General features: G+C 43.0%; 1 protein-coding gene across 1 annotated transcript in view; it reads right to left on the minus strand.

The window, feature by feature from the left end:
* The window catches only part of WLS (Wnt ligand secretion mediator), a 102,309-nt gene extending 92,028 nt beyond the window's left edge, over window positions 1-10,281 (minus strand). The window contains exon 1 of the mRNA XM_004762990.3: window positions 9,883-10,281. Coding sequence (XP_004763047.1) covers window positions 9,883-9,988 — 106 coding nt within the window. The 5' untranslated portion in view covers window positions 9,989-10,281. The remainder of the gene's footprint in view (window positions 1-9,882) is intronic.
* Between the last annotated feature and the right edge of the window lie 6,601 nt (window positions 10,282-16,882).

Here is a 16,882-nt window from a genome sequence, read left to right on the forward strand (position 1 = left end):
GTAATTTGGTTGGATTAGTAAGGACCATAGTTGTGGGGTTTTTTGTTTGTTTGTTTGTTTTTATTGAAGTTTTAAATTTACATCTTCTCAAGCAGGAGGAAGGACATGTACCACACTCAGCAGGTAATCGAGGAGGATTTAGTTGTTGTTTTAAAATGCTGTGGTGTTCTCTGAAATCCAAATAGAAGAGCTTAACACTGTATGTAATTCCACTGCTAAAAATATTAAGTATACAGGGCACCTGGGTGGTTCAGTCAGTTAAGCGTCTGCCTTCGGCTCAGGTCATGCCCCCAGAGTCCTAGGATCGAGCCCCACATCAGGCTCCCCGCTCAGGGGCGAGTCTGCTTCTCCCTCTGCCCCTCTCCCCCACTTGTGCACACTCTTGTGCTGTCTCACAAAAATCAATAAATAAAATCTTAAAGAATATTAAGTATACAAAGGCACTCATGGCAAGTGAGAAGACCCATAGCTTTAGAGCAGACAGTTGTCATACTGGCCTATAATGTAAGGAGGCCACCAAGGGGGGCTTATTGAGATGTGAAATGACTCGCCTCTGTCTGGGAGACTCCAAAATCCTGGGCGTTCTTCCTTTGTCCTCATGTTACCTACTATACTCCAACATCTCTCGACTGCCAGTGAATTTTGGTAACAGATCATCTCAACTGTTGTAGACTTAGAAAATGGCATACCCAAGCTCCATTAAAATTGTGTATAAAGCAGGGGTGCCTGGCTGCCTTAGTGGTTGGGGGTGGGGGAAGCATGTGACTCTTGACCTCAGGGTTGTGAGTTTAAGCCCCATATTGAGTACAGAAATTACTTAATATATTTTTTTAATTGTGTATAAAGCAAAAGTAATGAACAGATGTCAAATATAAGCATGAGGAATTCTCCCGGGTATGAACTGTGCATGCTTTAGGACAATGATTTAGACTTGCATTCTTATTTACTAAAAACTGTTAACAATATTAACATCTACCATTTGGGGAAGGCTCATTATGAGACATTTGGCGATAACATGGCAATTAATGTTAGAAAGCAGGATAAATCTCTCTGTGCACTCTCAAACCGAAATCAGATATATTTTGGATGATTCCCACACCTCCTGAATCTGGAGGTATTTGACAAAGTGGTAGTAATTCAAGGAAGACAAAGAATAGAAAATGCCTGGGTGACTCAGTCTGTTAAGCATCCCCCTCCAGCTCAGGTCATTATCTTGGGGTCCTGAGTTGAGCCCCATACCAGGCTCCCTGCTCAGTCGGGAGTCTGCTTCTCCCTCTGTGCTCTCTCATTCTCACTCTTGCTCTCTCTCAAATAAATAAATAGAAAGTTTAAAAAAAAAAAAACAACAGAAAATAAACAATGTCATAGTTAAGTTGCCCCAGATCTAGAAAGACAAAGGAACAGAATTTTTAAAAGTAGGAGAGATGGATATGGTGTTAAGCAGATGGCTTTAGTGTAAAGTCCTCTGGGAATCTCATCATTGGTGGGCCAGGTTCAGTGAGACGGCCCAATGAGTGCCATGTCTTGGAGAGGGTGGTCCCTCACTGTCCTCATCCATGATGTAGGAGGGCTCTGTCCCACATCACAGTCGAGGGGGAAGCCAAGAAGCTCTTGTGACTTGAGATCACTGAGACCACAGGCAGTCTGCAGAGCCCACGCCTGGTCTCCCTACACCGTGTGATGCTGCCTTGAGATCAGGAGCTCTCTCTTTGGCAGGGGCTCAGCCAGGACTAAGGGAGCAGTTAACGGGCCTCCCGGTCTCATGAGCTTAGTTGGCCTTATGAATCTGGGCTTTGCAAAAAAACTGAGCCAATCATTTACAGATACATTACTTTCTTTCTAACGAAAAATCATAACGCCTTGCCAAAACAAATGTCATAACTTGGCCTCTTCTTTCAATTACCTCTGCTCTCTTGGAAATGTCTATTTGTGGATCAAGCCTCTGAGTTAACCCAGGGAATTAAGGAATTTAAGAAGGCCCTATAATTCCTTGGGGCTAGTGAAGAAAGAACACCTCTTTACTGGAAATATTAAGAGAATGGAATAGGAAGGAAAAAGAGGGAGCAGAAAATTGCCCTTGAAGGCCCAGAATTTTAAAAAGCACAGGGATGGAAATACTAGTTCAATTTGGAGGAAGTGGATGGTATCAGTTTTAGATGGTATAGGTTTTAGAAGTCCAAGTACACACTATGTCCCAAAGAGATAGCCTCCTAGGTCTATAGAGGGCTTTCTTGGGCTCTCTTTCTTGGGGCTTTCTTCCCCACACCCACATTCCCCTCTCCTGTATTCAATAGCATATGCAGGATCCATTCTGTATGCTAAATTCAAAAGGCATTCAGGGCATTCAGAAGTTTGGTTGTTTTGACACATTTTCAATGACAGCTCAGTTCCTCTTTGCTGTGTGCAAGAATTTCTTTTTGGAGGGAGCGGGGAGTTATTTTCTCAGGTCTGGCCCTCTCCGGCATGGTCTGCAAGCACTGGTCAACATGGACAATAGCTGCTGTATTCAAAACTGGGATCATCTGGGGTGCCTGGGTGGCTCAGTGGGTTAAGCCTCTGCCTTCAGCTCAGGTCATGGTCCCAGGGTCCTGGGATCGAGCCCCGCATCGGGCTCTCTGCTCAGCAGGGAGCCTGCTTCCCCTCCCCCTCTACCTGCCTTTCTGCCTACTTGTGATCTCTCTCTCTCTCTCTCTTTCTCTCTGTTAAAGAAAAAAAAAAAAAAAAAAAAAAAAAAAAAAAAAACAACCAAAACTGGGATCATCTGTTAAGGAAGTAATAGGGCAATGATTAGTACCCATGCAGTGATCGGAGTATGTGGTTTGGGAAAGAGGTAGAAACAGAAAAGGAGAAGACTAAGCTTCTATCTTTTACAGAATCTGTGTAGAATCAATTTTATCACACTCAACACCTTGTTTCCTATAGAAACTGAGGGAACAACAGGAGAGTGGCATTAGACATAAGAACATGACTTAGAATTTGGTCAAGGATCATGCGGCTTGAGCGCCTGCCCTCTCATCTACTGTCTCTGTCCCCTCTGGAAAGTTCCTTAAATAAGCATCTGATGCATCTGAGATCTGGAGAAGGCACCTGCTTCTCTAGGTCATTAAGACAGTTCTGAATCAGTACATGTAAAATACTTTCCAAAGCCACTCAATAAATCCTCACGAAGCAACAAATCATAATTAACCAAATCCCTCACTACTGGTCTGAGGACAATCTGATTATTGCTTTTGCTCCCCTATAAAATTTAATGAGAGGAGGAACATGGTAGAAGCAGGGGAGAAGAGGTGGTAGTAAAAAGCAAAGAGTTGAACCTAAGTATTTTTGTATTCTAAAACACAAGTTGCTCTTTTCTGGTGTTTAGCAATCCTTTTAAGTTAGCCCTATTATGAAAATGGGAATTGCAACACATTTCATCATCAAGTTTGAAATCAACAATGCCTCAAGCTCCCCTTCACCCCCATCCTCCTCCCCATTCAGAATCTTCTCTCAGAAATGTCCACATTGGGCACATTTGTCTATTCTATTACGCCACCCTTACTACCCCTCAGAGAAGACACAAGACATAAGTGAAACAGACATATCAATCCACGTCTTGATGGTCCCTGTCTCCCATCATTTCTTAAGAGTCTCTATCAAAATTGAGAGCTGTCAATCCCTGAATAGACAAAGTCTATCAGCATTTTTTCCACAGAACAAAATGTACCTATTCGTGGAATCAGCATGAAAGTCTCTTCTTTGAGATGCTCTCATTATTAGGTATGGGTGTGTATACAAACAGAAATTTCCTTTGGAGAAGAGAATTGTCAACTTCAAGTAAAAGTTTCTTCTTTCCATTGCTCTACCCTGCCAATCCACACCCTCTATAAGCCTCTCCAAGGGGTTGATTCCTTTTCTTCCTTTGGAGAAGTCCTGATGTATGTAACTGCAAAAATACGTTAAAACACTAACTTGAGAAAATAAAATCGAGTAATCTTCCTTAAAGTAGAACTCAAATGCTTTTATGGATAATGAACTTAGCTGCTCAGCCAACTAAATGATTCAGACCATTATAGGAACGAGTTTGAACCTGTAAGAAATTGGTCAGATGGGCATATGCAGACTTCTCAAAAGGTGTCCTCAAAAGGTGCCTTGGCCAGGCACTGCTGTTATGTAAAGTTCAACTCCATTTATCATCGTACTGGATTTTTTTCCTCCCATTTGATGGGTTACCTAATGATTAAAATGAGAAAGCAGCTCCATTTATAGTGTTACTCATCCTCTCCTTCTGGATTTAAACCACATTTATTCAATCTTAAAAGTCAAGGCTTTGGGAGATGGGGGCAGGATAACCTGATGGTTGAGGACTGTGGCTCTGATGTCAGATGGACTGGAGTCCACTCAGAACTTTGACCCTAACTGGCTGGATAATCTTGAATCACTGGGTAATCTCAGTTTACTTACACGCAAAACAGGTACAGTGCTACCAATCTGGTAAGGCTTTGCATGGATTAAATTGGGAAAGGTCTGGCATATTTAACTAACATGCTAAACATTTGCTACATTATTTTAGTAGTACATTTATTTCAAAATTAAATATTAATACAATTATTTGACAGTATAATTAACAGGGCTTCTCATTTCACATGTTCTCAGTAAATAAGTGAGAATTATCTTGATGCTAGACACTTCATCATAGGAAATCTTTTACTGGTGAACTTGGATTAAGAAGCACTCTTTTCAACCTCTGGCTCTCCTAGGTTACTCAGGCTTCAAGTCCCCTCTTTCCTAACTCCCAGCTGGCACTGCAACCCTATCCTGGGCACATAGCAGGCTCTAATCAATATTCCGCATGCTAGGTAGGTAATACATACGAGCTCTAAGCCAAGGACATTCATACAATCTCAAATTCTAAGTCTCCATAGAAACACCTTTACGAGGGAGATAAGGTAAGAATCTTTCTTCAGTCTATATGAATTTTTTAAAAAATTTAAAGGCCAAGTTATTGCAAAATGTCAACTAGCTAGGAAAGGCTTAGAGTCTAGATCTGAATCCAGGCAGAAGATCTAAAAACCTTACAAAGCCATACATGACATGATTATCTCAAGGAAATGATTCTCACTTTGAATGAGGAAAAGGCAAAGTTCCAATAGAAGGCTTGACAGACTGTACAGAAAGATTAGCTGAAAGCATGATTAGAAATTATTACAATAATTTTGTTGCAATAACCAAGTAATTAATTTTTTAAGTCAATAACGTAATTTCCACTAAATTTCCCACCTTTTTACAGAAGAATTTTTGAGATTGCACAGTACTCCTACAAACCACGTTAGATACTCCAGTTGTTTAACAAAGAGAAAAAAAATGACATGGTTTAGTCAGGTGTGAAATTCTGCAAAAGGAGAATAAAATACGGGGGGGGGGGGAGTGGAATATATCAACCAAAAGCCAACTAATTAGTTCTTTTGAGATTCTCACCAGCTACCCAAACACTGTAGGATTACAGGCATTACATTATCAATACATGCTGAAATATAATATATACCACAATAAGCTTAAAATCTAACGTACTGAGAAGTAAACCTTTACATACTCTGCATAATTCTAATTTTACTTAATTTCTTAAAATCGTGCAGCTTCCAAATAAACAATAGTAGCAGAAACAAAAATTCACATAAATGGACCACAATCAAGGTTATCAGTAGTTCCCATTTAAATAATAACAGCACAATAATATGGACTATATAACTGAAAAGCAGTAAATAAGTCCATGTAAAAATTGAGAAAACTGATTTTATATGTTTCTATATGTGTGTGTGTGAGTGTGTGTATAAAATATTCTCAGCATTAAAAATCAAAGAAGGTTACTCATGGTAAGCTTTTGAAAGAACACAACCCTCTCTCAAGATATTTATTCAGAGTTTTAAGTTTGGAATAGTCTCATTTACGGTATGCTTAAAACAATGCAATCATTTTTTATTCATTCACTTCTGATCTTCATACTTTTCACAGTTTTAGAACAGGTGGGAACAGTGACCTGCTTTTTCAACCATTATATCCCCCAGACATGACTAATTTGAAGCTGAGCAAATTGCACATAATGGACCAGGGATTCAAGTTCATGATTCTTAGTAGGTTGCACTCTTGTTTCAGGGCACATGATCTCCTTCCCCGCCCCTCTTTTACCACCCCTGTAGCTGCTGCTCCCTAAATTAAATTACCAAACATGAAGTCAAAGGGAAATTATTTTTTTACATTTTCTGCAGGCTTCTTTTTAAGGAGGATAAAGATTAGGCTACATCTTTAAAATATTTTCTCTTCCTTTAAGGGTTCTTAAATGTTTAAATATATTCTAAATACTAAAGAAGCCAGCCACTTAAGAACCCTTCTCAACACATAAGAAAACAATCAGATGCATGATTTTATAATGGTTCAAAGTTTTTACAGAGGCATGGCATAGTTCAGTGAATTTTTGAATACCCCAAATTCTACCATATAAGATACTGCTTTCTAGAGTCTTTTTACAAAATATCATTAAAGGTCTGCAGACTAGAGACATCGACACAAGAAAAACTAACAACCAAAACAAGCAGAAAACAAGAAAAAAAAACTTGGTTCTAAGAAGGCCACTATGATAGGGAAATATTTAAGCTGGCTACATGAAAAACCAATCCCTCCTATTTGCTTTTTATCTAATGTTTAAATTTTCCCCATCAATTCTAGAAGGCTCCAACCAAATACCAGTCTAATCATCATCTAAAACTCTACAATGAGGAAAATGAAACTTGTTGGTTAACTGATTGCCTGGTCAATTTGGAGTGCGTGGTTTGTCATGATTGTTTGGGAGGGGTGGTTGGTAGCTGTGTTTTGTATATATGTGTATGGGCTACTTATACTCTTACAATCAGGAGCTTTGCCATTACAGGTTCTCCTCTTCCTAGGTTGCCATGTTTTCTTCAATGGGTGGGGGATAACAGAGATCAAAAAGAAGCGTACCAAAAAAAAAAAAAAAGTAACATACTATGACCAATTCAAAGCGAAGATTTCATTTTCTCACTCAGCCTCTGCAGGTGCACTGAAAAGACACCTGATTGCCCCCAACCCCACACCTGACTTCACACTTATCAGGGGAATCGAGCAGTAAAGGTGTTCTCTTCTCACTGGAAAGAGTGGACGAGGACGTTTCTGAACTTGACTTCAACTTTCCAGCCTACAAACTGCTTCTTCAACTATTGATTCCACTCCTATACTTTCGTGAAGTTTCACTCTTTGCTCAGTTTCACCTACTTTTCATTTTAGGGAAGTCTGGTGGAAAAACATCCCACTTACCTTTTGTTGGTATCTCCCCCCCATATTTGGGTCTTGTACCGTACCCAAGTTCCTAGATTTAACAGAAAAATCAAACAAACAACAAACAAAAAACAAAACACCTCTAAATGGTTGAGATAAAGGCTAAGTCACTATTCAGTGTTTAAAGTGAACTGGATCTGATCTTTATAGTCTTCTGGCAAGTGGCCAGAGTGGGGGGACACAGCCTTGGCGATTGGGGAAGGAAGAGAGCTAAGCAGTCAACTTACACAATTTCCCCCAAGAAGTGTTACATGTAGATTTTTTTTTCAAGGAAGTTGGAACTAAAGCAGTTTACCTACTGAGAAGAATCTAGTTATAGGAAATATCACAAACTTTTTGAGATGGTTATCACGTACCGTCACCAGACAAAAATCTCTGGGAAAAACAACCTTTGGCACCACTTGCTCCAGACAACCCCCTTTGAACATACAACTGCTGTGATCCTACGGCAACTCTAATATCCAGCAGCTACACACCAGTGATCTTGCACCTTTTTCCACAGTACCAAGATGCTAGAAATTATATTAGTTCAAGAAGTGCCCTAAGAAACCTACAACAGTGGATAATGGGCTCTTCAAGGCTAGGAGATCAGCTTCTTAGGAAAAGAAAAAGAAACACACACCAACAAACACCAGGGAACTATGTGTAATGGTTCGCTGCTTGTGCAAAACCTCAAAGAGGATGAAGGTCAGACAGGGATAATAGGCCAATTTAATTCTGAAAGCACAAGGTGCAAGAAATTTTAATTATGGTCTGCCACTGAAATCACACAAGATCCAATGGCATCTAACTGCAACTGCTCATCGAGGGAGACAAGAGGTGTAATTGTAACCGCTGCATAATCACTGTGAGGGCACAGGGAAGGCTGCCTTCAGGTCTCAGCAGAGAATGTATTAGGAGCCTAGAAAAATCCAATACAGGGAAACATGGAGATTGCACGTAGCCAAACAGGAGCTCCTAACAGGAAAGCCAAACCCCGTTGTGTGTGTGTGTGTGTGTGTGTGTGTGTGTGTGCGCGCGCGCGCGCGCGCGCGCGTGTTTATGTGTTTGAGTGGTGAGCGTTCCAGGAATAAAAGATTAAGCTGTGTGGCCCAAATTGAGAATATGAGCATGGAAAACTCTGAACCCCTTTCTACTTTGTAGATACATACACAGAGAGAAAGGCATGATCTCCTTCAGAAATTTCTGCCTCGGTGAAGCTTCACCCACTCTCCTTTGTTTAAAACAATTAGCTTGGATGTTAACAGTGATTTACAGAACCAGACTCCCTTTAATTTGTTCCCATCAAACCCAAGTCTGGAGACGACACGCCACACACAGGGCTCGAGGTGCCCAAGCCTGTGCAGCTCTCACGCCCGCGCCGCGCGGACTCTCGCAAAGGGACAGGCAGAGAAAACCCCTCCGTGGACTCTCCACTCCGCAAAGTTTCACCGATCCGCGAAGAAAGCAAAAGCACCCATCCGCGCCCGTCGCGAAGTTGGCGCTGAAGTTTGTGCCGGGATGTCCTAAATCTCGAGGGGTAAGGGAACGCGAGTGTGCGGCCAGGCTAGAGGATGGATGGAGACGGAGAGACAGCAAGCAGGAGTTTTTACGAGTGGAAGATCCGTGAGACCATCTTTTTCACCCGGAAGCCTGTTTGGCTCCCAGAGGTCCCGGAGGTGCTCGCCGGGAGAGGCGCCGTCGCCGTCGGGGGCCGGGGAGCTGTCACCTGCGGGGAGCCGCTCTGCTAGGCGCCCGGGGACGACCCGGGGAGGGGGGCGCTTCAGAATCACCGACTCCCCGGGTTCTGAGAGGTGGGGGAGGGGAGACTCGCAAGAGGGCAGGGGGCCAAGAGCAACACCTTTCGCATACGCTTTTCCCCTCCTGCCTCTCCAACTACCCGCAGCGCCAGCCAAGGACTTTCTCCCACCGCACCCTACCGCATCCCGCCTCCGGGCCCACCTCTCAGACCCGTCCGCGGCCGCGACGGGCGGGTGGGGGGTGCGGCAAGGCAAGGAAGCAGCCGGCGGGAAGGTCGGGACCCTAAACGCAAACTCTCACCCCCTAGCCGAGACGACCAAATGCGTTTATACCGGCAATGATCACAGCCCCGTAGCCGGGCTCCCGGGTTAGCGCCGGGCGCAATTCCCTGACTCTTCTGTTGTTCCCAATAAAGTCGATTACGTTGCCCTCCGGGAGCTGATTGGGAGGGAACGGAGAGGAAAAGGGGGGAACGCGGGAAAATGCGGGGGGAGCAGCAATCAACTTTGCAACCCAGCGCTTCCTCGCGCGATCCGTCGCCATGCTTAAGATTCCCACCCCCGCCACCCCCCTCCTTCCTTTCAAGTGGATACTGAAACTAGGCCAAAACTTTTTCCCCTCCTTTTCTCTTAGCCACTAGACTGGATTGTGCCCCACGGAGCCCCATGGAGCTCTGCTTTCTTAAGCACAATAGCCGGACTAATTAGATCATAGAAGCAAGGCAGTGATACTGTAACAAGTAGCCCGAGAGGCAAAGAGGGAAGGGGCCCGAAAAGACAGAAAGGGGGAAAAGTTTGCAGCTCTCGCACTTACCAATCAAGCCTCCCACCAGAAAGGCGATGATTTGGAACACGAGCAGAATCCCACCAACAATGCACAGCTTCTTGGTGCTCATGTTTTCTATAATTGCCCCAGCCATTTTTGCGCCCCCTTTTTTCTTTCCTCCTTGAAATGTTTTAGGGTGTGCTTTTTGCCCTCTCTCCTCTCACGCTCCCTCCTCCCTCGCCTCCTTTCTGGGCGCTGCAAAACTTCAGGGGTGTGGGAGCGCGGCGAGGATGGGACCGGGACGCAAGGCGCCCGCACGGATTCCCCAGGCGCAGCCGGCTCGGGCTCCCCCAATGCCCGGAGCTGTGATTGTGGCCGCTCCGCCGCCTGTGGACGCTTAAAGGAGCAGGGAAGCGGATCACATGACGCCGCCTCCCTCCCTCCCTTTCTTCCTCCCTCCCTCTCGCGCTTCCTCCCTCCCTCCCTCCCTCCCTCTCTTCCTCTCCCCGTTGCCCGCCAGTGCTGGGCTTCGAGCTCCGGAGGGTGCCGGCGTCCCGCTCTAGGGTCTGGCTGGCGGTCTGTCCCGCCCGGGGCTGGTGTCGTGTGGGGGTTGATGTTGTTGTTAAGTGCGTTCCTCCCACCCCGCCTCTCACACGTTTCCTTTTCTGGTGCGAGATTTAAATCACCCACGGACAGCTTTGCAGACCTTTAACTTCTGCGTTGACTTTAGGAAATGGGCCCCACCCGAAACTGCTAGAACTCTCTTTAGGAAAGAGGAGGAGAATTTTTTAAAGGGACCCAAAGATGCTTAAGTCAAAGCACAGAGATGCAGACTGAAGTCTTCCGCTTCCTTTGACCTGATCCCAGCCTCAGTTATTTAGCATACACCCAGCTAAATCCCTCAACTGCACCCGAGAAGCAGCCCTGTGCTCCAGCCAAATCAGACCACTGTTCATTACCACATTATCCCCCATCGCATGGGTTTCCAGAGCCTTGACCCTGGCTCTTTAAAAAAAAAAATTATATATATATATATATATATATATATATATATATATATATATATTCACATACACACACACACATATATATAACTCCATCTGAGTTTTAAACTTCATTTAAAAACCACGTTGTCTAAAGAACCTTTCTAATTTTCCAAATCGCCCCCATGCAATATTTCCTTGAACCCAACCCCTCCAACTCCGGTGTTTACATTCTTAGCTCCTATTGTGAGGACTTGTGTATACACGTTTGTCTCCACCACAAAGCTGTAAACTCCTGGGGGATAGGGACCCAGTTTTATTCATCTCTGTACCCATCCTCCCCAACACCCCCTGGTTCCTAACAAAATTCTAGTGGGTCCTCCCTAAACTTTTGTGGAATGAATAAATAAATAAATAAATGTGAAAGCAAGCCCGCATTTTGCATTTCAAAAGCCTGAAAGAGACCTTATTTGATTTAGATGGTACACATATTCAGTCGCAGTGTTTGTTGTCTCTTTGTGAGGGTACTTTCTATTTAAACTTTTCTAGGAGAAAAGGAGGGTGGGACTCTTAAGAGAGTCCTGCTCTATCAAGCCTAAGTTCCTGGGCCTGGTTTTTCCATGTTTCATAAACTGGTCATTTGACCAGCACAACTCTAGTTGCCCAAATAGACCCTTGGTTTGGTCACACACACACACACACACACACACACCCCAAACAAGGTTTGCCACCCTTTACACACCTGGTTTCTTGCCCCTCTCCTCTATCTATACCCTCTTCATGCCAAGAGAATACCACAAGTCCCCTATCCTCTGCTATATTGCTGAACATATTGCCCCTATGGAAGATGCCATGCAGATTACCCTTAACGAAAGTATTCATTTCTAGTCTCCAACTAGACACTCTTCAAGGCCAGTGCCAAACTTTATATATATATATAATATATATAATTTTCATATATATATATATATATGAAAATTCATCTCCATAAAATCCATCTTAAGTATTCTAGGGATATAGTTGATATTTATCCATTATTTCCTTCAACACTTTAACCAGCAGGGCTCACATATGGAGCCCTTAACCTGTTCCAGGCTTTTTGTTCTAAGTCCTTGAGGAGACCAGGATGTGAAGACAGCTGACCATCCTGGAGGAGCCCCAGTCTGGCTGCTATTCACAGAATAGTGATTAACAACCTTTATTTGAAGAACACCAGATCAGATGGAAGAAGCAGACGGAATTGCTGTCAACACTAGTGGTGGTCAGAAGTGTTTGGTACCCAAACACAGATAGACCAGTGTGGGTCATTTGCCTTCCTTCTTTACATTTTCAGAAGCCTACATCATTTTTGCTTCCCTTGAGAGGAGTAGGTTCCAGGGCATCAAAAAAGATGTAGGAATGCCCTTCTTACGTCTGTTACTAGTTAGCTCCACATTCTGAGTTCTTATCTCAGCAACTTCCACACATTTGAATAATAATGATGCCTTTCGGTTAGAATTTCTTTTTACTACCAAAGAATTTTTTTAAATTAAGGTTGATAAGATTCAATATCAAGATTTACTGCCCATTTCGTACTATGGTTCACTATTTCAGAAGAAAGAAATGGGCAGCCCCTGGATGGCTCAGTCAGTTAAGCATCTGCCTTCAGCTCAGGGCATGATTTCAGGTTCTTGGGATCAGATAGGCCAAGTAGGGCTCAGCCAGGAGTCTGCATCTCCCTCCCCACTGCTCATGTATGCTCTCTCTCTCTCAAATAAATAATGAATAAAATCTTAAAAAAAAAAAAAAAAGAAAGAAAGAAAGAGAGAAAGAAATGGTAGTTCTATGCACTTCAAATGTGAATTGGATCCACAAAAATGTGTTAAGTAGTCCCCACCACCCCCATCCATGGTTTAGTTTTCTGTGGTTTCACTTAAACTCCAGTCAACTGAGATCCGACAGTCTGAAAGCAGGGGATTCTCCTGACCTATTGCCAGAAGGTCAATGAGTAGCCTAATGCCATGACACAATGCCTTTGCCATTTACCTCACTTCATTTCATCATGTAGGCATTTTATCTTCTCATCATCACAAGAAGCCAGAGAACAGTACAATAAGATATTTTGAGAGAGAGAGAGAACATTCTCATAGCTTTAATTGCACTATATTGTTATAATTATTCTCTTATTAGTTATTATTGTTAATCTCTTACTGTACCTAACTTTATCATAGGTATACATATGGAAAAAACACCGTGTGTATAGGGTTTGGTATTATCTGAGATTTCAGGCATCCATTGTGGGTCTTAGAACATACATCTCACGGATAAGGAGGACTACTGTATTTATTGAACATTAGTGAGCTAGCTCCTCAACTCATTTTTCTGTCAACTGTTAGAACATCCTTGTACTCCCTCAGCTTCCAAATGCTTCTCTTCAGAGTAACTCGCCTCACTTATTTGGTTCCAGTTTCCCCCTCTGGAAATGAAAGGCTTGGAATAAAATACTGGTTATCTACCAAGATGGTCAACCCTTTTTTTTTTTAAAGGGCACTTAATTTAAAGGAGATATATATAACTTCTTTGAGAGAGAAAGAGGAAGAGAAAGAACTAGTGCATGGGGGAAGGGCAGAGAAGAAAGAGAGAATCTTAAGCAGCTCCACGGGGCTCAACACAGGGCTCCTTGTGGGGCTCCCCATGCGGCTCAAGGTGGGACTTACCACGGGGCTCCATGCAGGGCTCTATCTCACAACCCTGAGATCATGACCTGAGCTGAAATCAAGAGTCAGGCGCTTAACCAACTGAACCACCCAGGAGGCCCTTAAAAAGAGGTATTTCTAATTCTCAACTTGTATGCAATTATCAATACTGCCAAACCACATGTGGGACCCTTTCAATATTCATTACTATGAAATGCTTTAAAGAAAATTTTAATTTCTATTCTCTCTTTTTAAAAATTAAAAGTGACTGGTAGATCCTTAGTTCCCAAGGGAATAACACAGACAAGTAGAAAAGAGCGTGAGTTGGTTGTCCAGGTTTGGCATGGAGCTTGGACCCCAGCTCTGCCCCTTGCTTGGTATGTGTCATTGTGAGCCACTCCAGGCACCCAGCACTCTGAAGCTCAGCTTTCTCATCTGTGAAATGGAGGTAATGATAGTACTTGCTTCATGGTAATCTCACAAGAGATGATGATAATGATAATTATATTTAAGAATCCTTAAGGGAAATCAATAACCTTGCATTAAAAACTAATAAAACTGATAATTAATTTGTTCTTCCTCAGCTCTAAAATTCTATCATGTTATAATTATTTCTTGAAGTATATTTTAGGAGCAGTCTTTGTGATTAACTATTTGCAAGGGTGCTAGTAAGGCCAACATCTGTTATGGGACTCTGAGCAACACTCAGTGAACTTGAAACCTAGAAACATTCTCTTCTAAAAAATGCTTCTGATCATCAATAGAGCACTTGTCACGGGTCCTTAGATTGTCCCAGAGACTAGATAATCCAAGAGTGTAATCCAACTCTTCCAAGAGCATTTGATCATTCCAACTGCATTTCTTTAGACTTCAAGTTGGAGAGCCTGATTTAGCCCTCGTTTTATTTAAAGGGTTTGTCTTATGGAAGATCATATTAATATTCAATGCGTATTTATGGAATGGGTGAAGGAATAGATGGACGGATAAATGAATAAGTAAAGGTAAATTAACTGCAACCAGCTCCCCCTGCCAACCCAATTTCTATATAGCATATACTGACTAAATGCCTATCTGGTATATATACGCTGGTCTGTTGTGTGCACATATATCTATAGATGTGCTATATTGTCACCCTGGTTTGCAAGCTACTTAAAAACAAGGAAAGTGTGACCTAAGCCTCTTCCTCTCTCAGAACCCCAGCACTGTACCTTGCACAGAGGGGGGCCCAGTTTCTAGAATTGAGAAAGCCCACCCTGGAAGCCAAGGGCAGCATTCCATTATTGTCACTGAAATAAATGTAATGCAGAGATCTAAAAGAATTGCATATACCTCCTCAAACACCTAATTTACTTCCTAGAGGGACCTAACAGGAGTAATAATCCCACTCTCAGTTTTCTCATTCTCCTAAGTAGCTTTTACCCATAAATGGCATCCTGGGGCTCTTCTGTTGTTGATATTTTCTTATAGTCAGTGCCTGTGAATGTGAGCAGGCACTTTGGGTTCATACTCTATTATTCAGTGGCACTTTTCACTCAGTAGACATACATGAATATAGAAATTCACAGCTTCCTTTAAAATCCTTTTCTTTTCCTTTTTTCATAACCATCCTTCCCTTCTTTCTCTCTGAGCCCCATTGTCTCATTTTGTGTGTAAATACAAGAGCTTTTCTAGCACCACCTTTCACACACCACCCTTAGGTAGGAACTATGCAGAACCCACTGCTTAAAATATCAGTACTTGAACCTGATCTTTTTTGATGACATTGTTTAATGAATACCCCACCACTCCCTCCCTTTCTACACATCAGCATCCACGTGTGGGTCTCCTTTACCCCTTTTCTTGGACACTCCACATATATTTCAGACATGAGGCTTATTCAGTCACAGCTTTAAATCTTACTACTCATGTAAATAAACAAGACAATTACATGTTGAGGCTTACTTTACTAATTCTTAAAAAAAAAAAAAGATTACAATAGCAGTTTCATAGATCATGGCAAGCATTAAACAAATGTTACAAAGCACCTGGCTTACTTTTCTCACTTATTTAAAAAAAAGAAAAAAAGATGCTGGGGCGCCTGGGTGACTCAGTGGCTTAACTGTCTGCCTTCGGCTCCGATCATGAACTCAGGGTCCTGGGTTGGAACCCCACATTGCTCTCCCTGCTCAGCGGGGAGTCTGCCTCTTCCTCTCCCTCTGCCCCTCCCCTCACGTGTGCTCTCTCTCTCTCGAATAAATAAAATCTTTTTAAAAAAGTTTTTAAAATTTAAAAACATCTTTTTAAAAGATGCTAATAGGAACTTCATAGGTCGTGGCGAGCCCTAAACAAATGTTACAAAGCACCTAGCACAGAGCCTGACACAGAGTGGGCACTGAACGAATATTTTACATGTTATAAAGGAGGAGGTTTCTGTTCCCAAATAGAGAGAGAGAGAGAGAGAAAGAGAGAAGAACTATAAAAACCCCTAATTATTGTCTCTTATGAAATTGCTTTTTGAACCCAGACAACTTGGAAGGGGCAGATAAAAAACTTTATAGGTTTCCAGAGGCCTCTGGTGGGAGGCAGCTGACAACCTAAAGTAGCCAGCCAGGCCCCTGGTGTTTCCCAGGCTTGAAAGAGGCTGCTGCAGAGGGCTGGATGCTCTAGTGTTTCAACCTCCAAGATCACATGTGCTTGATTCCTGCAGCTGAGGCAGGGAAAGTTTTTTTTTTTCCCTTTGCCAGTCTCCTCAGTGTAAGCTTTATGGGGTCTGTGCTGACTGCTTCTGCTCCCACCCCTTGCCTTCATGACTGTGCTCCCTCCCCATTTCACCATGGACTTAGTCATGCTCACCAGCGCCTCTCCATCTGCTTTTTCCCCTGGAGAATGGCAGTGGGAGGAGAGTCTGAACAGGCCAAGACACACCTCTTTGGGCAATGACCCGGTGATGCGTAGAGGGCATGGAGCGCAATGGCACAGAGTTGGATGCAAATTTTCTTAAATGAATGGATGGTTATGGTCCCTGGCTATCTAAAGGTCCAAGAAGGCCCCCCCACAGATGGCCAATGGCAGGAAGGAGGACTCAGACTTAACCTCAGCCCACGCACTCTGTTAAATGTATATGTTATCACTATTAATCCACATAACAATCCTTTGAGGTAGGTACTACTTTTATCATTTTATTTTATTGGGGTTTTTTTTTTTTTTAAGATTTATTTGTGAGAGAGAGAGAGAGAGAGCAAGCGTATAGGGGGAAGAAGCAGAGGGATGAGGAAAGCGAATCCCGAGCCAACACCACACTAAGTGCAGAGCCCCACACAGGGCTCTATCCCACAACCCTGAGTTGATGACTCCAGCAGAAACCAAGAGTCCAGTGCTAACTGACTGCATTACCCAGGGACCCCTATTTTT

The sequence above is a fragment of the Mustela putorius genome, unplaced genomic scaffold (genome assembly GCF_011764305.1).
Source record: "Mustela putorius furo isolate JIRA1106 unplaced genomic scaffold, ASM1176430v1.1 tig00003853_pilon_pilon_pilon, whole genome shotgun sequence".
Lineage (NCBI taxonomy): Eukaryota > Metazoa > Chordata > Mammalia > Carnivora > Mustelidae > Mustela > Mustela putorius.